Source organism: Falco cherrug, chromosome 1 (genome assembly GCF_023634085.1).
Source record: "Falco cherrug isolate bFalChe1 chromosome 1, bFalChe1.pri, whole genome shotgun sequence".
Taxonomy (NCBI): domain Eukaryota; kingdom Metazoa; phylum Chordata; class Aves; order Falconiformes; family Falconidae; genus Falco; species Falco cherrug.
The window spans coordinates 97,120,832-97,144,032 of record NC_073697.1 but is presented as its reverse complement, the minus strand read 5'-3'; the positions used below and the strand labels follow the sequence as shown (position 1 = coordinate 97,144,032).

The window sequence follows — 23,201 nt, the reverse complement described above, 5'->3', positions numbered from 1 at the left end:
GGTTCCACATTTAGAAATGTAAAATTTCTAAAGCAGAAAGGTCTGAACAGACATAAAAGGAGCAGTGACAGGAATCAAACTATGATCTTACTCACTTCAGAAGCGAAAGCAGGCTCTGAAATCTTTTGATTCCCTCATACGCTAGCAGCATGAAAAATATAGGACACTTCACGCATCTGCGCAGATGCACAATGTGAATGTGGCTCAGCAGAAGGCACAACTGCAGTCTCCTTTCAGAGAGACTGTTAGCAACTGTACATTAGCAAGGCAATGTCAAGGATGTCTGACCTGAGCAAGTTTGTTTACCCAGGACACAGAAATGCTAAAGTCATTTTGCCATCTTCAAAATATTACTAAGCTTTGGCCAATGTCCCTGTAATGTATTTTCTAGAGCATGGCAGCTGGGAAGGAAGTTATTGCACTTCCTTAGCAGAGGCTTTGTGTTTAGAGGAGATTTAAAAAAAAAAAAAAAAAAAACCAAACCAAAAAAACAACAACAAAAAACCCACAAGACACAATCACACATCAGCCACAGCCAGGATTCAGCTGGGAGGTGTAAGAGCTGTTTACATGTGCTCTGAACTCCATCCCCTTCTGTGTTTTGTCCATAGATGTATTTTCCAATCTCCTTTAAAAACCAAGGACGGGGGATTATGCCCCAAAACACACTAATCCCTGTATTAAGTCTTAATTAAAACAACTTCAGGTAATAAAATTCCACAGATTACACAGCGCTGTGCAAAAGTAACCTGCCACAGAAACACAGAAGACTAACATAGCCCTAGGCCACTCCTGGCGGTTAGTGAAGGAGACAATAATGAAAGCTACAATTATGCTTTTCAGTTTATCATTTAAAATGTGATTTTAAAAGAAAAAAAAGGTGGGAGTTCACTAGTCAGACAGGAGAGCACTTCAACCTTTTTGGGCTAGTTTTTTTCTGGAACCATCACAGTTACATCCACTTTGGTGCCAAGTGAGCTGCACAGCTTCTTTATCGAAAAGGGAGCAAATTCCTTGGCTACAGCTGTGCAGAAGAGGCTACAGTCCTGTTAGAGCCACCCCACTGCCTCTGGCAAAGCCAAGCCAGCCAGGCATCTTTCCCTGCCAAGTGCTTTACACCTTGTTAGAAAAGGAAACCTTCCTATAAGGCACAGAGATAAAAATCCAAATGGCATGTTTATGTATGTGAAAAGTATTTTCATATACATCAGTTCCTAGAAAAGTAAGGGATACATACACAGTGCAACATCAGCTTTATTACCGTCTTCCGATGCAGTGCTACTTGATTACCAGTTAAGCATTTCAGAGAAGACAATTTTCTTTCTATGCAAAATAGGGAGAGATCTTCCCACTTTCTTGTTTACAAAAGTGATGCTGAAGAACAGAGGTTTTAAGCTGTTTAACCTGATAGAGAACAGGCAACTGTTTAAATTAAAAAAACACACAAGGGAAACATTTTATTCCAACTTTGACTTAAGGGAAGTGCTCTATTAAAACAGGATACTGTACACACTGCTGTAGTCTCTGTTACTGAGACCGGAGGAAAAAAAAAATAATCAATGCCAACTCAAATTTAAGTCGGCCAACAAAGCTTACCTGTAACTCAGTACATGTAAGGTAACAGGTCTCCAGTTAATTCTTCAGAAATGATGAAAATACACAGGCTTTCTCTGATGAGCTTGCCTTGTGTTAAGTGGTAAATAATATAAAGCATTTGATGGCTAATGATTTTCACAGCTTTCTTTCAAAATGCTAATGATCTGCAATGGAGACAGGTACTATAGCAGCCACTTCATCAATAATAAATATATTCTTTATTTTACAGAGACATTGTCTTCAAGTTTTTAATTTAAAAAATACATCACTAAGCCACCTCTCTTGCTGCTGGAACGCACAACCAGGATGTTGTTGCTATCTGACCTATCACATAGGCAAGCATATAAGATTGTCCTAGATGGCATTAGCTGAAACAGCAGCAGCCTTCAAGACATGAGGAATAGAAGACATTAACAGAGCCACAGATCCCTTGCTGACATCTTCCAGCAGCAAGCGTGGCTGATGGCTCACAGCCATTTTCATCTACACACATGCCAAGCCTGCCTTGGCAAAAATTCCAACTGGTAAGAATTCATCTTTAACATAAAGGACCTGCATTGTATTGCCCGCCTATATCACAGATTTTGGTTCCCCAACAGTAACGTTATAAACATCCACAAGATGCTAAGCACTCAACTCCCATTTCAGACAGTGGGACCAGACCGTGCTGGACAGACCTACAGGACCAGGCAATAAGGAATCTACTTTCTTCATTGCATGAACTCCATCATTACAGTTTGAAGCTGCATATGAAGATTACTCCTATTTTTGGAATCGCTATGCTCTACTTCAAGCATTCACAGTAAATAAATAGCTTCTGACGTGGCTAATTAGCATAGGAAGGTAATAAAAAAATTTTTGGAGAGCGCTTTTCTTTTTACTTCTTAAAAATCCTCTGGGAGACCTCCAAGAATCAGCCATCAACTATAAAAAGGTACCTTCTTAAATTCTAGGAAATAATGTCAAACATTGATTCTCACTGTGAAGTTCTATCTTCACATTTCTAATCAGTATCAACCCAGCCTATCAAAATCCATCCTCACTGGGCTTGGATTCATTTCTCTGAAGAAAGCAGCCAATGTGACCATCTATTTCCCTCAGCACCAGTACATTTAAAGTTCATTGCCAACATGAGATAACACTGGAAAAAACTGGATCCCTACCACAAATTATTTGAGAATGATAGTAGTATCCATCTCAGAGAAGCCCATCAGCACTGGGTTGTAGAAAGCAGTCTGACAAGCAGTCAAGCCATTGGATGCCCAAGTCAGAGTACAGAAGTACATCTGCTGTCATAAAGCTAATGCCAAGTTCATCACCCCAAAAAGTGGAGCGTGAGATTTCATTGCAAAAGCAGAAGCACTACCCAAGTGATTACGTTTCTCTGCCAGTCTTTGACTGCATGCTCAAGTGGCACTGTTCACTATACAGAACCATTCAAATTTTAGGGAGGGTTTCCTTTTATGATATAAAAGTTTTGGCAATCTAAGATCAGTTATTCAAGCCTGCCCGGAAAACTGTAATAGGTATTTCAATACTGCAAAGCAAAAAGGTAGTTTTTAAGAAGCTCAGAACACCATAAGCAGTCCACTAAGAAAGCTGATGGAAGTGAGGACAGTGGGGGGGGGAAATCCACTGACTCCTTGCAGAGCACTCGGTCAAAAAAAAAAAAAAAAAAAGAAAAACAAAAAAAAAAACAAAGAAAGAAGATGAATTAGTGTTTTAGCCATGGGTGAGCTTCAATGGAAGCTTTGCTTCTGTCTCCATAGTCGTACAACAGTTCTTCACCTGCTTTGATGTCTCTGGAAGCTATCAGTATGAGATGAGGCACACCATCAATGTCATGAAGCTTTGTTTGACAATTGCCGCATTTGCTGTGATTAATCAGTCTTCCCAGACGATTAGTTTCTTTTGTAGCATCAACACTGAAAGAACAAGCACAGAATGCAGGCTTGCTGCATATCACACAGTTATGCTTGTGGACAAAAACCAAAGGGCAAAGCAGATAAAGAATGAGGAATCCACACAAGGCTTGAAAAGTAAAGGAAAATCAGAACATTACAAGATATTTGTATGATTAAAGAGACAGTACATGATATAGCAATGCAGGGAAACTAAAACAATTCTAGGAGATTTTTAAGTTAGCAGAAACCCCAGAAAATGGAAAACTTTGGACTATGTTTTTGAGCTGCCCATTTCCAAGCAGCTCTCAACTGTTTATGAGAAACAGCAGAATCCAGGCGCAGAATGCCACCAGAAATGCTTGATAACTTAAATGCCCTTCCCTCAAGAAAGCTGTGTCCAAGCTAAGTAGTATCTACCGAGTAAGCCAGCCAGAGTCTCTGCTCACATGGAAGGCAGAGAATGCACAGGTACTACATGCCCAACTTCCAGAGACCTGGATACTAAAGCTCCAGTGCCCCTCATTGCACAAAGAATTATGATGACAGCTATCATCACAGCATCTAGACTGCAAGTCACTTAGAATACAGGGTGCTTCAAGGTAATTAATATACTGGGTGACACACACTCCAGTATCCAGCAGTAGCGGCCAAGGAGGAAAGAATGTTGTCTGAGAGAACTGGAGTCTGGGGCAAACAAAACAGCAAACAGTGACAAAGCATGCATGCGGGGTAGGTGTCAAGTACTAGAGAAAGGAGAACCAGTCAAAGACAGTTGAAGGAAATGTTTCTCTTCCAGAATTTATCCACACTGCTTTCCAAACAAAACCCTTGCAACTCAGGAACAGTAGTTAATTTTACAAAAGAATAAATTTAGGCAGAAGTCCACAGCACAACTACAAGCCTCATCCCAGCAGATACAACCCTCCATGTAGCTTGCGTTGTACTTCAGGGAATAGGGCTTTAAGTCACTTACCATTCCTTTCTGCCCAGAGGCACAGGAGGCTCTTGGGCCATGAAGCAGTGCTCCAAAAAGATTTCCTACTTCACAGTTTCCATTTAAAAAAATTTTGCATGAAAACAAGAAAAGACTTAACAGCATTTCAAGCCTCTATCACTCAGCTATCACAGTGAAGCTTACCAGTACGTTTTGCTGAGGTACTGAAAATAGTACATATAGCAGCCTGTGGATGGATCTTGAGCATACACAGCTTCTCGCTTTTTAGCATCAGTGATCTCTATGAGATCTCCATGATATTCAACTACAAATTCTCCTCGACTAAAATGTTTAGTAGCAATTACTCCTCTTCCTTTGCCATCAATGTAATCAATCTGTTGAGTTGAAAAGAAAAAAAATCAGCTGGGAAATTAGAAAGTATTTACATGACTAAATATGCTGTCTACTAGGAAATGAATGATTTGTCATTAAAAATCCTACAGCAGGGTATTTGTGTGTATTGCAGGCAAAGCTGTAGAAGCACTACACACAGCACTGAGGGGAAAAATATAGGACTGAGTTTGGGACACCCAAGTTACCAGGTATTTTGATACAGTGTCTTCTAAGCAAAGAACTAAGGGTTACTTTAAACCACACACACAGAAGAATTACCTGTTTTCTCTTTTAAACTACCTATTAGCTGAGGCAGTAAGCTTTTCCATTTCAAGTGCACCATCAGCATGCACAGGTTAAAAAGTTAGCTGAACAGAAAGATCGATCACAGAAATTACATTTATCACCCACCAGTATACTTTACTATTCCTGCCTCCCCCTCTAAATTGGACAACACCAAGAAAGTTCTCCTATCACTGTTGTAGGTGTGACAGTGTTAACTGGAGGCTGTGGCTTGTCAAGAATCACAGCTCTTCTGCACTTCCAGCAGCCATTTCTGCTTTCAGTTCTAAAAAAAAATGGGTGATCAGAGTAACCTAAACAGTAAGTACTTAGTCCCAGTAACTAGCATTTGCTAGCAACAGGAGGAAAACCAGTATAGCCCATTATCCCAAGAGCCATAATGAAGACCCCCAGAGACTGGCTGTAAACAGGGTAAGAGAATTTGTTACCATACAGACAGTATATATGGGTGTTACCTTTTAAACATATGACAATTAAGATGCTGTACCTAATGCCATTTCTGGAAGCTAAGTCAGAAATGAGATACTGAAAGGAGCAAGTGCATGTTCAGTAAAGCTTATAAAGCCCCCTCGGTATTTATGACTGAGGCTGCACATACATATTCTTCAGAGCCAAATATTGCCCATCCAAAAGGAAAGGCAGCGTGCTCCAGTTTCCCTGCACTTTCATCTTACTGCCAAGGAAACGCAGCAGTTCGGAGACCGAGTTATGCTACTTTCCACTTAAACAGTATATTAAAAAATTAACAGCAAGATGCTGTATAAACAGTACATGGCTACTTGGGTTGGCACTGCAGTTACCTTCATTCCTTCTTCTTTCCCACTAGTAATCAGCTCATCTATTTTCCTCCTCTCCTCAGTCTGCAGAATAAACAGGAACAAACAAAACCACAATATTGTTGATAGCTTTTGTAGCTTATTCTATAGCTGAAAGGAAATTATTAGCCAGTGACACTCATTTTTCCAAACCATCCTATATTTCTAGCAAAACTGAATGGCAAAGAGACAGATTTGGCCCCCTCCCTCAATATATAAGCAGCTAGATTCTGTCCTGGAAGGACTGGATCAGCATTTCCAAATTTTAAGCATGTTCTTAACAATAATTCCAGTGCACAATACTACTTGTATTTCCCCAGTGGAAACCATTTACAGATAGTTACACACCCAGTGTTCAATTAACCAGCAACATTATAAGTTATGTTATTTTAATGAGATGCACTACCTCCAACTCAGATTTGCTCTTCCTGGAACTTCTTCTAACTGGGTAATAATCTGTCACTTTTCGATTTGGTGTTCTTCCTTGCGTTCTAAGGGATAAGAGAAATAGAGAACACCCATATTTCAGACTATTCGTGAAGTTACACCTCTAGGACAGAGGTGTCTAAGAAATTTTTATCTTCAGCTTGGTATGTTGGTAAGAAACACCGATTCATATCAATCACTTCTTCAGCACCCTTCCCTTTGAGCCAAAAGCTACACCCCCTTTTCTCCCCCATGCTATTTCCACAACCCTAGTACTAATGCTTTAACAATAAGAATGAGAAGCCATTGGAAACCACTGAAGGTCATATTACAGGTCTGAAGACCCTTCTGTGCCTTACCAAAAGGTGCTCTAAAATTTAGGTCATGAAAACTGCTTGGCAAGGAATTCATTAATGTTAGGTCACATTACCCCAATATCATGAAAAAGCGTATCAGCTCAGCCAGGAAGCCTCCAACTGTTCTGTTCTGACAAGATGAATTCCTATTTGTCTACAGAAAAGTAGGTCTTAATGGCTCATTGATTTCTTTTTCTACAGGTGATCAGCAATTATTTCACTTGAGGTAAAACACACATAAACGATTTGCTTAAAAAAGGCAACAAAACAAGAGTAACATTAGTTACAGGTCCGACTGTGGTTCCTGAAGGAAAAAAGCAGCTCAATGCCTCCTAGTGCAAAAGGACACAGAGCAGTAAAGCTTTTACAACTCCAGAAGTCACTTACTTTCTCCGTGGTCCACGTTTTGCTTTAACCATCTTTTTCTGAGCTGGCTTTGCATTGGCCTCATCAGCAACATCCGAGGGCAGGGGCGTCTTCGGAGTTTCTACAGTTTCTTGGTTTTGATCAGAGGAGGGCACTGAGGTATTGCACCCACCTTCTTTATCTTTCTGGTCTTCTGGTTTCATAGCACCTTCAACTATACTGCCACCATTCTTTTTTTCTGGTGACAGGAAAATAAAGTAAGGCTCTGAACTTAGGATCAACTATACCAGAGTGCTTTAAGTGAATTCCAATGGTTTCTAGTCCAAGTTTCTAGTTCTGTCAAACAGGAGAAAGAGGAAGGGAATGATAAAATCTCTTTCTGCTAGAACTCAGATAGGCTGTTACTCAGCTTTTGACTAGTCATTGCTACGGTACGCATGGTGCAGAGGGAGGTGTGAGCAGCACAAGGGAAAGCGAAAACAGAGCACAAGTACTTTGGCACATTAGGTTTGCAGCTGGGAGTTTTCCACACCTGAGCATGCAGCACTGCACCTTCAGCACCGTGTCTGAGACAACCGCACAGCTTGCCACTCGGTGCATCTGGCATACTAAATTATCAAGTTGCCATAAGCTAATCAACATCCTGCACTGAAGAGGAAGAGGAAGGCTCTCTGGATCCTGCACTACTGTAATCAGTTGCAGTAGATGCTGGTACCAACTGGCCAACAGAGACAAAAAACCACAGGAGCTAAAGACCAGGCACTTACAAGAAGTTGATCCCTCACACAACCAACATTTCCTTGGCTGCATGCATCCTACCTCGATACAACCACATCATCCTTTTCAGTCAACTGATTTAGAGCTAGGTGAGCATAGTTTAAAGCTCAATAAAATTTTTATTTAAAGCAAATCACCAGGTTTAACAGTCCCATCTGCTGAGGCAGATGCTTCTGTCTCACTAGAGAAATGATGCACAGCTGCAAGGCCACCGCAGTGGGACAAGCTAAAGCCATCTTCACTTTCTTGTCAAAACTGGGGAGCTAAATTAGGAGCTAAAGGCCCCACATTAACAGACAACCTGACACTCCCTATGATGAGTGGGACTTAAAATACCTGCTTGCTAAAAATGTTTGCATCAAAATGTTTTGACAAATTACCAAGGTTATAAAATCCACCTTTAAACACAAGCCAGCTTCCTGTCCTCCCCAAACTTAAGAACATTCCATTTCCAGTCACTACAGTGGAGCATCTCGGAAGCCTGGCACTCAGCATCCAGAGTCTGTGCTCCTCCTTCTCACTGCCTTTATTTCATCCTTAAAATTTAAGAATTGTTTCTTCTTCTACCAGTATCTCTAACTTCATACTCAATTTGACTTTGAATTGCCTTTATATAAATTAGCATAATGTAGTCATATTATAGAATAAACCAACCTTAGGTAATAAAACAGCCCCCCAGAAAAAAACCTAGACAACCTGCCAAACACTGACCTGAAGAAGCAGAGTGGCAACAGAATTGCAGGGAGATCAGGGCATAATGACAATGCAAGCATTAGCTTTTTATATCCCCAGAGACAATACAAATATAGCCACACAAAAAAACAAAGGAAAAGTCACCTGGTAACCCTATGTCCTAAGTTTTGGAAAGGGTAAGGACACCCTCAGCTTTGTAGAGTTCCACATTGCCAACAGACTTATAGGACAGGGAAAGCAAAAGAGGCCAGGGGCACTGCCTGTTCTTCTTGACTGTGCATTCAAGTTTTCAAATTGGGGATGGGGGAGCACACTTAATGAGGCAAGCAATCCAAAGATCAATCTTACCATCTCCTTTCCTGTAGGTTTCGTTTAGTGTTTTGCCCTGACATTTCACCTCGTGATACATGACAGAGTTTTCTTCTTGAAGCGGGGGGCGAGCACCAGGAGTTTTGTTAGGATTCAGGTAGCTGCAGATTTTGGATTGACCAATAAACACATTCTCCTAAAACAGACCCATACAAAAATCAGTACATCACAGAGATGTCGGGAACCTCAAGCTGGTATCCACAACACGCTGCAAAGACCAGGGCTGAGAGCTGACGGGGCTAAGGCAAATTATGCTGCTTTAATGCATCATCCTTACTGCTATTGTTGCTATTTCTACCAAGTGAAAACATAACAGTGGTAAGCACTTAGAGAGCTTTACTAAACGCAAACTCTCAGTCCAAGAGGACTTTCATACAAAATGTGGCAGGATGACATAGTCATAAGCAACTCCAGCCTCCACCCTGTGCTTCACAGTATGAACTCTGCTGCTAAAAAAAACCCAACCCTGAGCCTCTCAGGAGGAAGGCAGCCTGAAAAAATACAAGCCAAAAAAAATACGAATAACACAGCAAAAATTGCCCAAGCTTAGAACATACACCTCCTAGCCAGAGAGGTATGAGCTTACCCAAAGACTCTCATGAGGTGTCAAATGTTACTGCAGTTAATTATATGCTCTGCTGAGCAACACAGAAGGCAGGAATCAGCTTTGCACAGTTTACCTTGAGTGACACCTCTCAGTGAAGTCCGGATGATAAACAATGCTATCTTTTTATCCATTACATTTCACAAAAAGCAGAAAAGTTGTTAATGGCAAAAGAAACATTAAAGAGTCAATGCAAAGCACTTAGGCGAAGCCAGGAAAGTGGTAAAACCCTCTGGCATGGCCAAGCACCACAGAGGCCGGGGTTTGTACACTGGCTTAGGCTCCAAGCACACCAACAGTGCACGGTATCAGATTTAGCAAACTTTAGTGGAGTGGTGTCACCTTTGCTTTTAACGGTCTCCTGCCACCTCACTAAGTTTGACTGGGCAGAGTATATAGGGCACACAGATCTCAGCCGTGAAATCTGTGTCCGGACAAGCAGATGCAGCTTGGCCAGAATGAATTTTTCTTGGCTATAGTTTGGCTTAAATAAAAGCAATTTTCAGACACTGCAAGCCAGTTAAAACAACAAAAACATGCTCTTTTTCTTTTTTTTTTTTTAGAAAAGCACACAAAGGTTCCCATTAGTTAAAAATGTAACTCAAATATAGCTGACTAAACAAATACTCCAGTATACATAGTCACACAAACACTAAAAAAAAAGTAAACAAAGCACACAATAGAATACATGGGATAATTTTAATTAGTAACATCATAACGAGTAACAAATTTAACACATACATAGTTCACACGCAATATCAGACCAGTTAAAGGCTCAAATCTTAATGCACTTATAAACTTTACTAAAGGTTAAGGTTACAGCGGAACAGCCTGAGGAGAAGCAAAGTTAAGACACTCCCTGACCCCCAGTATTGCTGAAAGGGCTATGAAAGACTTGCTTATTAAGAAACCGGGGGGATTGAAGGATGAAATAGAAACACTCCATTTTAACAACTGCAAGCAGCAAACCCTGAGCAGCCAAGTTCTCGGGGTTCAATAGAGTTTAAATATGGGCATTTCCGCAGCCAGCCAGCAGTGAACTGCAGGCAGTCCACCTGCCAGCAGAGCCTGCTGGCTTTGAATACACCATGAACAGGAAACGAACTATTTTTCCAGCACAGCTTTGCCCCCCAACCTCCCCCACCCCCCAGCTCCCTGCCTGCTGCCTCTTGGCGCTACCGAGACGCGGCTGCCACGTCTTTGTCTGTGCCAGGCTTGAGACCCTGGAGAGCAGAGATATTTCTCAGCCCAGCAGAGCACGTGAAAGGCTGCTGAGGAGCTCTGGGATTTGATGCAACAGCAACCATTATTTCCCAGGGTGGGTGGGTGTGCTAAATGCAGTGACGATGGCCCTCCGGCCACCCGCCTGGAACACAACTACAGGACCGGGGGGGACGGCACGGAGGGATGGCCCAGGCCGGGGCCTGGCTGCCCGCAGCTGCGGCAGGGCACGGGGAAACATAGAAAGAGCCCGATCGCCCCGAAAGTTCACCGGTTTTTGAATGATCGGGGGAGCCCCGGCGAGCCGGCGCCCGGGGCCGTGCGGCGCCCCCGACAGCCCGCACGCCGGTTCGCTCGCACCGCGGCGGGGGACGGAGGGCGCAGGAGACCCGGGGGAGCCGCCCGCCCCGCTCCGCTCGCCCAGGCCCGGGCAGTGCTTACCCCGCCGGCCCGGGGGCGGCCGGGCCCCTTCCTCTCGGCGCTCTCGGGTCTCGCCTCCTCCGCGCCGCCCGCCCTGGCCTTGGGCATGTTCTTCCCTAGGAGCAAGGGGGGAAGATGGGCGCCTGAGCCATGTCCGGCGGGGCCGCCCGCGGTCATCGCCCGGCCACCGCGGCCTGCGCCATGTTTAAAGGGCTGGATGCGGCAGGGCGAGCCGTGGCGGCCCAGCCCCTTCCCGGCGAGCTGCGCACACCGCGCGGGGGAGGAGTCCCGCCGGCCCCGGCGCCCCGCACCTCCCGGGAGGAGCCTCCGCGCCGCGGAGATGCCCCACGCCGCCCGGCCCACCCCGCCCGCCCGCCCGCCCTGCACGACAGGCCGCCGGCCCCGCTCCACCCGCGCACCTTTCGCCATGGCCGCGGCGGCGGGGCCCGGCGCCCAGCAGCCCCCCACGGCCGGGCCGCCCCGGCGGTCCCTGAGGAGCTCCCCCTCCGACAGCAACCGCTCCGCAGGGAGACGCCACGCTCCCCTCCGCATCCCCATTGGCGGAGCCGCGTGCCCGTAACCGCTCCCGCGCTCCTGATTGGTGCGCGAAGCCGCACCCTGCCCTCTCCCTGTCACACGGAGGTGGCCGCAGCTCCCGGGAAAAGGGTTTAAATGTGCGTTCCCTGGGCGCTGATTGGCCCGTGCGAAGAGCAACCGGCGCGCCGATTGGCGGCCTGGGAAGGAACGCCCTTCCATGGCAAAGCCCCGCCACGTGGGTAGGACGCCCCGCCGGCAGCGGGCCCCCCGCCGGGGCCGGTGACACGTATCCCCGGGCGGGGCGGACCGGGCCAGGCCGGGCCAGGCTGGGCGGCGGCACCTCCTGCCTCCCGCACCCCTCCGCAGAACAGGGATCTCCGCTTCTGGCCCCCCGCCATGGGCGCGGGCAGCCCCCGCCACCTCGCAGCGGCGATCCGGGGGACCCCTCATTCCAGAGGGGTCGGAAAGCTCTGCCCTGCGAGATGATTAGCCTGCTTTCTGCAGCGTCTAGCTTCAACCTCCCTGGTTGAAATTTAAATCCATTAATCCCATCCTCAAGGCCTGCCTAGAGAACAGACAGTACGCAAGTACCTCGCTGGAGTACCAAACCCCCTCTCGCGTAGACCCCCGCATGTCACGGCCAGGGAGCTGCCCCCATAGCAACCACCAGCATCAGTGCCCCGCTCACAACACTCACGGCAGGTCTAGTACGTAACACTTCAAAATCAGGAAAGGACGATACAAGCAAAGCGACGGTGAGGCAAGCGTGCGCATGGATCAAGGGACACTGAGTGTTTCTTCTGTGTTAGTGGATGTCATGGTGGAAGTGAGGGAATCACCACCCAGGGTCTCTTTGGTGCGCCATGTTTAGTAGAACAACTATTTTGAGCAATAGCGTATGCCGAGTCTTTCTCCTTACCCACGTTATCCCTTCCGAGGCTTCTCTAACAACAGCTACCTGCGTGCGCTCAGGGTATGGGCCCGCAGCACGTGGGGCAACCCAAAGTGCTATCACTGAAGGCCCATCTGCAGCCACAGGCCCCCGCTTGTCTCTCGGGCGTTCCCACAGCGCCATAATCAACCACTTCAGGATGCCCATACAAGTGAAAACTATCCTCTCCCTTAAAAACAGCAGAAAAAAGCCAACCACTGTCAGCTCCAGCAAGAAATAAATGCCCTGAAGGGATGGCCTCATCCTTCCTGGGCTGTCCCTCAGCAGTCGGGGAGCTGACAAGGCACGAATGTGGTGTGAGGGCAGAGGAGATACTGGAAGGCAGCACAGTGTTTCAGTCTACCCTCTCCTCATGTTGTATTGGCTTTCTGCACAAACAGGCTCTCTGAGAAAAGGCAAAAGAAACCCAGCTCTGCATTGTCACCGTGATTTATGATGTCTGTGGCTTCACTAACAAGGCACATGCGTTTCACTGAAAGGCAACCAAAATGCACGAGGTGTTTTCCTGTAAACTCCACCAGACACAAGGCTGCAGCCAGCTGCCGTCAGCTGGGCATCATGCTGATGAACTTCTCCATTAAGGCAGGCGCACCAAGCTCTCCAGAAAAGCACAGAGCCTTTTGCAGACACCAGTCAGATTTTTCCACCCCAATTCACACTGTTCTCTTCACACAGCTAGAATGTGACTGGAAAAAAATTCTTCATAAATTAGTAATGCTGATTTCCTTCTTGCAGCAACTGAGGAACACTGTTCCTCGCGTCTTGGGAAAGCTCTGGAAGCACCATTACTGTGGTGCTGCTCAGCTTTTGGGGGTTGGTTGTTTTTAATATTCATTTTATACGTAGATATTAAACAAAGCGACTTTGCACTGAAGCTGTAGGGCCGCCAGCAGAGGGCAAAGCAAGCCAAGCAATTCCCGTCCCTAGAGCAACAAAGAAAACAACGTCATCTGGAACTGGCCTCAGCTACCAGCACGGTGGCATCACACTGTGAATAAACAAAAATACACCGCCTTCACCCCCTTAGCTCGCTTCAGGGCATTACGACCAAAAAGCCAGTACCGAAGGGTAGTTAAAATGCTTTCCCACACGGCAGGCGATAGCCCAAAAGAGGACGCGCCTGTCTGCAATCGCCCATCACCATGACTCAGGCTCCGCAGCACTGGGGAAAGCTCCGGCTGGCTCCTACACTCCAGAGGGAGCAGCACGGCTCCCGAGAGCACCAGCTTTAAAACCCAGTGACCTAAATATTATCTCCGTGGCGCTGCAAGAGCAGCTCCCGAGGGTGCTACGTTTTAATGCAGAAATGTGAAAGCGTTTTGTGGGGGAAGGGAAATTAACGAGCAAGGCATTGGATTTGCTCAGCAAGGAAAGAAAATCTTCAGAGTAAATACCTTCAGTCTAAATTAACATTTCACCCGGTTTAAAAAAAGAGAAAAAAAATCTTTTTTTTAGGATCGGTTACCTTCGAAATCAAAAGTTCCCTTTCTTTCAAAAATACCAAGATGTTTGTTAAATATTTCTGTCCAAGAGCAAGTTCTTGCTGTAGTTCTCACCCAGCACCTGTCATATTTGCAACTAAATAACTATCACAACATTTACACAAATTTCATATTCACAGGGTGAAATCGTGACAGTTCGCATTTCAGCCACTGTACCTCTCCACTTAGAAAGCAAGTAAAACCGATGCCCTGAGGGTAACTGTTGAGTGTCACATTAAGCAACATTATTTTATAAAGTCATATAGTAAAATGCCACTAGGTGCTAACTACATTTCAGAGATTATAAAACATCATTACATTCAGAATAGTATCTACCGATGATAAAAAAGATGCTCTTTTGCTATCTTTTTTTAAAATCATCTCTAACTAAAAAGTGCATTCAGTGAGATGCTTACGTTACACGCCAAATCCGAGGGAAATGGTGTCCTGCAGGTAATTCTGCACATGCTAATTTCATGCCAGGAGGAAGCGTCATCATCACCAGTGGGATTACTCACCTCTCCCAGCCGAGGGTGATCATAAACTCTGCTCGCAGGCCTGTCGGGTAGCTATCTTTTCAACTCAAGCCATCAAAAATGTCACTTTCTTGTCATGATCATACCGAGCTGCTTAGACACATTTAAGTTTAGATACAGCGCACATGAGCAGTACTTCATTGTGCCTTTATATGAGGCAATAATCAAGATATTAGCGGCCATTTACATTCTTCTTCTCATCTCCGTCCAGACTCCTGTCCTCTTTTTCACCATTTAGCATCTGAAGCATCACTGCTTAATCTGAGTTGCTTAAATCAGTTTTAATTAACATTGCTTTGTCTTTGAATAGCTTAGCCTAAATCTGTCTAATCCCTTATTGGTTGTTTTAATCCCTGTTAAGTTTGTCTAATGATAAAATAAGTAAACTTGTGTAAAATTGAACGAGCAGTACTGAACGCTTTGAGATTTCACAACTGCCCACACTTCATTGATGTCTGCTTCAATTTTATGTTAGAGTTCTTAACATTTTTCATGTTCTTGCACAACTTGGGCCATGTTTTAACACAAGACTGTCTCTTTTAGCAAGTCTGTGGGTCTGAGGGCCTTAGGTGCTCAAAAGGTCTCTCCAAATGCAAAACTGGCGTCATAGGGTTTTCCGAGTAGTTAGCTCTTCACAACAGCAAATTTCACATTAGCAGCTTGTAAAATATTTGGAAGGGAAAACTCATGCGCCAGCACATCCCCACGGGTGTGGCACCCCCAGGGGGGCCAGCAGGGGTGGCCCCCCACCCAGCACCACTCCATCAGCCCGTATCAGGCCCGCAAGCTCCTGTGGAGGAAACTGGGCTGGGAGGGAACTGGGGAAGCTGCAGATCTCCCACAGCCGGGGGGGGGGGCACCGGCCCCGCCTCGAAGACCCACGAAGCCGCCTCAGCCCAGGGGCGCGCCCAGGCCCAGCTCCACAGGAACAGCAGAGCCCGGCGCGGCGGGCCAGAACCGAAGGGACGGAGGAGAAAGACGTTCGGCGGTGGGGGCTGAGCCCCTACCGTTTCTCCTCATGTCGGCGGCCACAGGAGGCGGGGGCCGCCCGCCCCGCTCCCAACCTCCCCCTCAAACAGCTGCCAGCGCGCGCGCCCGCGAACACGAGAGCAGCCCCAGCCCGCGCCTGCGCACTGCGCTCCCCCCTCCACGAGCAGAGGTGGCTCTCGCGAGAGCTCTGCCCTAGCACGGCCTCGCGGCAGCCGCCATCTTGAAGCAGCCGGCATCACGTGATCGCTTGCAGCCGTTCGCCTCCGCCTTCCCCTCCCCCACCCACCGGGAACCGGGCCCGGCCGGCGCCCCAGGGCCGGGCCGCCCGCGGGGACGTCGCTCTCTGAGGACGGTGGATACGCCGGGTTTTGGTTGTTTTTTGGGGGGGGGGATCGCTGCCTCCCATTACCGGGGCGGGGAGAAACGAGGCGCGGCATGTCACGTGACGGGGCGGCGTAGGAAGCGCTCGCGGAAGCCCGGCGGCGGCGGGGACGAGAGGCGGGGGGAGGGTGGGAAATGGGCGCGGGGAGGGGGCGGTGGCGACCGGTCCCGTGACCGGGGGGGGGCCTGGGCTGGGGTCACGTGGCGCGGGAGCGCGCGCCAGCGGCGGGCGGCGGCTCCTGCCGCCGCGGTCACGCGGGGAAGGGCGCGCCGCCCGCGCTGGGCGGGGCTGCGGCATGAGTCACGTGATGCGGCGCGGCGGGCGGCCCCAGCGCTCCCCCCCTCATCCCCCCCTCCCCTTCCCCTCCCCCTCCCCTGTGAGAGGGGAGGGAGGGCAAAGATGGCGGCGGTGAGTTAGAAAGCGGCGGGCGGCGGGGCCAGCGGCAGAGACTTCCAGGAGCAGCCGCGGGAGGAACGTGAGCGAGCGAGTGAGTCCCGCTCTGTCCTTTTTCCCAGCGCCAGGTCTGCTCGGCCATCCCGGGGCTGTCCCTGCGCGACGGGGCCGCCGCGGCGCCCCCGGGGGTCCGCTTCTCTCAGCACCGGGCGGCGGTGGGGCCGTGAGGGGGGCTGTGCAGGCGTGGGGGGCCGCTGTGCCGGCAGTCAGCCCCGCGTCTCGGGGCCTGCGAGCCTGGGGCGGGCCGCGCCGTCGCCTGGGGTCCCCGGTGGGCTGGGGGCGCTGCGCGGGGGCGGGAGCCGCCGCCTCGGCGGGGCCGCCGCTTCCCCGGCACTCGGGGAAACTTTGCGCCTGAGGGCGGAGGGGTGGAGGGGGAGCAGCGAAACCCCCCCGGCCCTGGGGAACCGCTTCGGGAGCGGCCGGCGGCGCGGGGGTGGGGGGCGGCGGTGGGGGCTGCCCCCCCCCCCCTCGCTCCCTCTCCTCCCCTCTCTCCCTCCGCCCTGCTCGGGCAAAATGGCATCGGGCCGGCGGCGGGGCCGCGCCGCCGCCTTTGTGCGCTCTTTGCGCGGCTGGGGCGATTGTTTCAGGTTTGAAATGGAGCCGCTCTGGTGAAACGAGGCGCGGGGTGGGGGTGGGGTTGATTTATGGTGCTTGAGTGGCCCCGGTGGCTGCCGCGAGCCGTCACCCTTTCGCCCTTCCCCGCCATCCCGATGCTGTTAAAGGCTTCTTGAACGCGGTGAAGGGCTGAAAACACAAAAGTCGTGCACGGGACACAATTACGCAGCCAATTCTGCCCCAACCCGGAAGTTTATGTCGCGAACACGTGTCGGTGGAGAAGGTGGCGAGGCCGGCAGCCGGGACCCCCCTCCTCGCCCCCCTGGGGCTGGTCCCGCCGGCGGCTCCCGGGCAGCGAGCGGCGGGGCCGGGCGGCAGCGACAGAGCCAGCCCCAAAGTCCAGCCACTCGCCGAGCGCGCCTCGGACACGGGTTGCTAGGGTGAGTAACTGTTCAACAGCCGAACGCCCTTATCCTCTGAAGGGGAAGGTTTTTCCTCTCTCTGTTTTTTTTTTCTTGCTTGTCCCATCATTATTTTTAGCTGACCAGGTGCCACACTGTGTCTGAGAGCATCAATCAGAACTCCTGTGCTCTTCCCCCCGTACTCTACAGTCTGGTTTTCAGATGCCTGATACACCTCAAAGATGAGGCAAATCATTTAAACACTTACCAAAAAAAAACCCCAGAAAACCCCACCACATTGAATTGATGCCTTGGATAACTTCAGATTGCATTGTTTGTTGACATTAATAATTTTTTTTACTTGCTCCAAAGTTAATTCTTAACTCAGCGATAGACTGGTTTTAGAGTACATAGGTTGTGTCTGGATTAAAATTACTTAAATACATCGATGTGGACATTTTGCAAGCTTTACCCCCTTCCCCAAATTGAAAAGCTATAGTTGATGATGTAAAGCAAAGAATTTACTATGGCAGAAGTTGTGTAACAGTGTGACATTTGGATTGTTTTTCTAGATCTTCCTTAGCAGCGTGATCTATTTGAACACAATCTTAATCTTAAATAAGATGTGGGCAGTTTGTCTTCTTGTCCAGACAAGTTCTCTGGTGTCAAAACTGGCTGATAGCTGCCCTTAAAGCTACCCAAGTGTAGGTAGCAGATGTGGTTAATATGTTTCTTGTGCCTTGAGGTACACCTACAACTGACTTCCAGGCCAAAACTGAAGGGTTCTAGTGCTCAGACAGGGATTGCTCCTACCCCTTCTAGGTTTTTATTTCTTGAGCTTTCATCACTGGCTAAATATTACCTCCAACTATTTGGTCTGAAAGGTGATTTCATGCTAAGTCATTGCATTGATCAGTCTCTTCATGTTTTGAAAACTTCTGAATTTTGCATTTTCAGAACGTGTGTCCTGAGTTAGAGAGCTTTGGGGCAGAGTTGAATATCACAGGATTATCCTCAACTGTACCTCACGTCCTTACAAGCTTTGACTTTAGAGAGGGAACCAGTATTTGAAAAACTAGTGTTTTTTTTTACAGGATTGGAATAGTTTTTGCAAAAATCAAAAGTTAACTTTGTATATTTAAATGGAATGGTAACTACTAGTCTGGACGTTAAAGTACATAAGGATAGGCGAGTTCAGTAATTAGTGTTTTACTCTTTGATTGGATGGTGACTGGAGAGGAGCAGAAGGGCTTGGGTTGGTTGGGTTTTTTCTTTGTTGTTGTTACCCAGGTTGCCTTCTGGAGCCAAAAGCTGTGAGATGAGCGGAACCCATCTGGATATCCAGGGAATCCCGTTGTGTGGGATTGGGGGTTAGCAGCCCTTACACCGCTGTTGGTGAGAGGCTGGAAACAGAGCCCTGACATTTTCAGGTTGCTGGGAGCTCACAGTTTAGGCAGCTGGAGAATTTGGGGGCTGTATCTCTTCTTCTCTACAACTTCAGTATTTGTGTGGTATTTTAAATGGCTTCCAGTATAGTTCAGGTGACGTGCTTTCCACAGAAAGCCAGTGGGAAAAACCCTTCCAATAAAAGGAGAACAAGAGTTGCTTAACTAAATGAGCGTCTCAGGCCAGGCATTAAAACCTGAGTTTGCAGGTTGGGTACGCCGCAGAGGCCAGATGTCTGAAGGGTTTGGGAATAGCTGTGCCTGCTTGATTGTGATGTTTGATTTAGGCGAAGTTGTGATGCGAGAGTTGATTACAGTTTTTAAAGAAGTGCTTTAGGTATACAGTGTTACAACATGTAACTTGCAAGCCTAAAATCAAAAGCCTTTTCATTGTTTAGGATTCTACCATTATTTTTCTTGGGGGAAACGAGAGCAGGTTGCTTGACATGTGTTTTAGAATCTTTCTCTTTTTTCTTTTTTTGTTTTGCTTCTTTGTACTAAAGCTAAAATGGAGGGAGAGAGCCAGGTTGGCATGGATACATGACATAATATTAAACATGACATTCTGCTTTTGTATCTTTAAATTGGAAATTATTTACATAGTGTGCAGTGGCAGAAAAACTGTCCTTTTATCAAAGTTCTAGGCTATATTCCTCAGCAGAAGAGCACCTGACAAAAATGCTTGGTGTGTTTTGATAGTCCTCCTTGAAATGGCAGCAGTTTGTTTTTTTTCTCAATAGGAAGAAAATAATTGATATACTGCTGTGGAAATTTTATAAATACATCTTTTTAGTTTTATCTAACAGGTTCATTCTTGCTCAGTGACATTGGACAGCCTGACTAAACATAGACAACCTTATCTGCAAGATTCTGTGTGCTCAAACAGTTCTTCAACTGGTGAAACGCTCAGGGAACAGCTTGTAATATTCACAACTTTTTTATAAGTATTTTCTTTTGGAGGTTTTTAAGCTGTGGCAAACAGGTCCTTATATAGTATTGCCAAGGCTGGGCTGCAGAGCTTGATAAAGTCACTTTCACTTATGTTAACTAAGGAGCCTCCTACCTTGTAAGATTATGGAGCTGTTTCAGCTTGATAACATTTTAGGCTTGACTAGCATATGTCACAAAAAATAAACTAAGCTCTCACAGTGCAGCTTCTCCTGTACTTTTTTTCCCCTCCTCATTTAATGTCCTTACTGAATTAAAATGGTGGGGGTGAAAGGGTAGCAGTGGTGCTTGGAAGTTTCACAAAGCCTAAAATTGGTGCTAAGTATTCAGTGTGACTTTTAATGTAAAAATTCTAGAAGTTTGGAATTCCTTTTGTTCCAGTTTCAAACAATGCAGCTTTGTTCCTAGTGTACAGAAACAAAATAAGTGAAACTAGTCAAACTTTCATTGTCTGTCAGCTGTCTGACAGACAAATGAACAATTGCTGTTGTTTTACTTCACTTTTTGCTGGATTGTTAGCAACTTCTAATTTTTAAGGCTTAAAATTGGGGTTAGTGTGAGAGAGATGCAGCTGGGGGATTTCTTCTGTGAAAGCAGCCCTGCTGAGAAAGGGGATGCCTCTAAACTGGCTCTGTTGGGAATTGTAGGAATTCCTACACTAGTTTCTATTACTGGTCATCTAGGAGTACTTTGAAGTAAGCAATTAGAGTATTACTGCTATGAATGTTTTTTCTGAACTTGGTCAAATTGTCTTAAGATAGGCAAGCCATCACGCTTTTAATAGCTAAAAATGTCGAGGTCAGTGTCATCGTGGATGTGTTAACCCTGACTTGAAGTGACTTGATAGGTTGTGGCACCATCTTAGGGCGGTTGGGGGAAGATTTGTTTTCGTGTGGTGTTGGCGTGGGGTTTTTTTCTAGCTTTAGTTTTGCTTTGAGTCTCAACTTCATAGAAAGGCCTTTCCTTCTAACATGGCAAGAGTAGGCTGGAAGTTATCTTGAGTAATTTTTTTGTCCTAGTTCTTATTTAAGTAAACAGCCCCAAGCTTCTGGTTTTCCATACCTGTAATCAGTACAGCCACTTACCTCTCAACGAAGTTTTGGTCGTACCTTGTTTTAGAGATGGTGTGATCAAAACTACGTGCAGACTAAATAATGACACAACTGACAATTTTTTCCTTTGTATGTTTAAGACATTTTTTATTTGACTGTTGAGCAAAGGTGTTGCACTATGTGGAAGAGTGCTCATGTCTCTTTTCCTGAATTGATACTGTGAAATTACAGTTGTAAAGTGTTTGGGAGCTGCTGCTTTGCCAGGGTAAGCGGTGTTAATTCCCCTTCTGTGGAGAAATTCACCTTCAGTGGCTGTTCTGAAGAGCCTAATGCCAAAAGTACTGATATGCTAAAACTTCATTTGCAGACTTAATCTTTTTCCTCACCTGTTTCTAATTAGTAAACAATGTTGTAAGTTTCAAAACTTGGATATGATGATTACTGTTAGTATTTTAGTCTGATGAAAATTAGGATTTATCCTACCCAATTATTATATATGTGTAGGGCCCTTTTTTTGAGACTGGAGGCTTAATCCTTCTGAAAGGTAAAGCTAACGATCTGTTCTTACTCATTTTTCTTGACCCGTTCAGGGTTCTAGGAGACAGGCTAGTGGGAGGTGACATCCTTTGAAGGAGCTGCCACGTTAATTAAATCTGCTAGATGTCTTAATATTTTTTAATACTTTCTACAGCTGATAAATTGGCAGAATGGCCTGGTTTGTAGTTATCTGATCACCTCAAATGCCTCTTAAAAAAAAGTAGTCTAGTTCTGACACAGCAAGTGGTGTTTAATGGGATTGCATGTGGTCAGTAGCCGTCCCACCAATTAGTTTGTTGCTTTGGTATTCTTTTGGATGGTACAGTCTTGAATGCTTAAAAAAAGAGCATCTTCCCCTGTGTCCCAATACCTTACATCCACCACTTCTTGCGGTGCCACCACCTCAGTATTAGTCCATTAAAAAGAAAGGTTTCTCTCTACTATTGGACAGACTAAAAATAAGAAGAATAAGAATTAAGTGCCTGAGGCTTAACTTACTACAGGAATTACCTGTTCTGTCAAAAGTGCTAAGTAATGTCTGACCAAGCAGCTGGATGTGGCTTAGCTGTGCATGTGGAGAAGGATAAGCAAGTGAATGCTCTTTCGGAGTTTGTGAATGAGTGTATCTAAAATGCCAATAAATATTTTTGTCCTCCTGCCTGCTTTAGAGGAGGTGTTCAGCTTTGTTATTTTTTGATGTTTTGTTACCAGTGGGTGTTACAGGGGGTGTGGAGAATAAATGAAGTGAATTTCTACTTGAGGTGTAGCTTAGAATATACAAGGAATAGCTCAAGTTATGTGGGCTCATCAAATTTTTGTCCTAGTACCGGGGCAAATGGGCTTCCTTCTTGGAAGCAAAGCACATTATCCTCCCTCTTCATCTCAAAACATAGTGTTTGGCTTTTTTGTAAGTTTTTAGACTGTCTAGAATAGCTTTTTGAAATTAATTTTGCTTGTCCTACACATAAAGGAGTCTGTGACCTGATGTTAGTGTCCTATTTAATATGTAGTTAACATACTATTAATCGAGAAACACTTGTTCTTCCCGGTACGCAAAAACAGAATTTCTCCAATGAATGAATTACTACCTAATGTAATGGCAAGCAAGAAATAAAAGCTTTTTTTATAAGCTTTTTATCACTAACTTGTTGTTACAAGATAAACTAAATGAGTTTTAATTGTGCTTCCCTCCTGCAGCGTGCTTCACTGACAAAGGCGTATCATTAGCATAATACAGTCTCACCATTTCTGCCTCTTGGTATTTCTTATAATGTTTAAAAATGTAATATGATGAAAACTAGAAAAGGCATCTTTTTTTTCTTTTCACATTTATGGATGTGATAGCATTTTGTGTAGTAAACTGGTTCATTCTTCTGGGTTCTAAATCCAGTGGGTATGTTGAAAAGATTTTTAAAAAACAAAACGGAGGGAAAATGTACAAATGAACAAAAGAGCCGGAGCAAATCTAGAAAGTGAAACTCTGTATACAAGAGACTGCATCACATATGCTCCTAAATCCAGGAAAGGGAGCTTTAAATATGAGTGTGTGTGTATGAAATAAATCAAAATTAAATCTAACTTGTGTTTATGGTTCTAATTTTTTTAGAGATGGTGGAGCCAGGACAAGACCTGTTGCTTGCTGCTTTGAGTGAGAGTGGAATCAGTCCAAATGATCTATTTGATATTGACTCGCCGGACGTGGTTCTTGCAAATCCAGCACCAACTCCAGCTGTTCAGCAGGTTAAAACAAGAACA

At 46.2% G+C, this 23,201-nt stretch overlaps 2 protein-coding genes across 3 annotated transcripts in view; one reads left to right on the top strand and one right to left on the bottom strand.

The window, feature by feature from the left end:
* Positions 1-1,236: 1,236 nt before the first annotated feature.
* On the bottom strand, positions 1,237-12,179 carry KMT5A (lysine methyltransferase 5A). Its single transcript, XM_055710571.1, has 8 exons — positions 11,597-12,179; positions 11,199-11,293; positions 8,912-9,068; positions 7,115-7,331; positions 6,352-6,436; positions 5,931-5,990; positions 4,639-4,829; positions 1,237-3,521 (listed from the first exon to the last, which is right to left on the bottom strand). The coding sequence occupies exons 1-8, from the start codon at positions 12,162-12,164 to the stop codon at positions 3,311-3,313; spliced, it is 1,584 nt and encodes a 527-aa protein (XP_055566546.1). The 5' UTR covers positions 12,165-12,179; the 3' UTR covers positions 1,237-3,310.
* Positions 12,180-16,383: 4,204 nt separating this feature from the next.
* The window catches only part of SBNO1 (strawberry notch homolog 1), a 35,223-nt gene continuing 28,405 nt past the window's right edge, over positions 16,384-23,201 (top strand). The window contains exons 1-2 of one of the 2 annotated variants that reach the window (XM_055710554.1): positions 16,384-16,542; positions 23,053-23,186. In XM_055710554.1, coding sequence (XP_055566529.1) covers positions 23,055-23,186 — 132 coding nt within the window. In that variant the 5' untranslated portion in view covers positions 16,384-16,542; positions 23,053-23,054. Of the gene's footprint in view, positions 16,543-17,105; positions 17,504-23,052; positions 23,187-23,201 lie in introns of those variants that run through there. The other variant, XM_055710560.1, reaches the window with a different exon arrangement.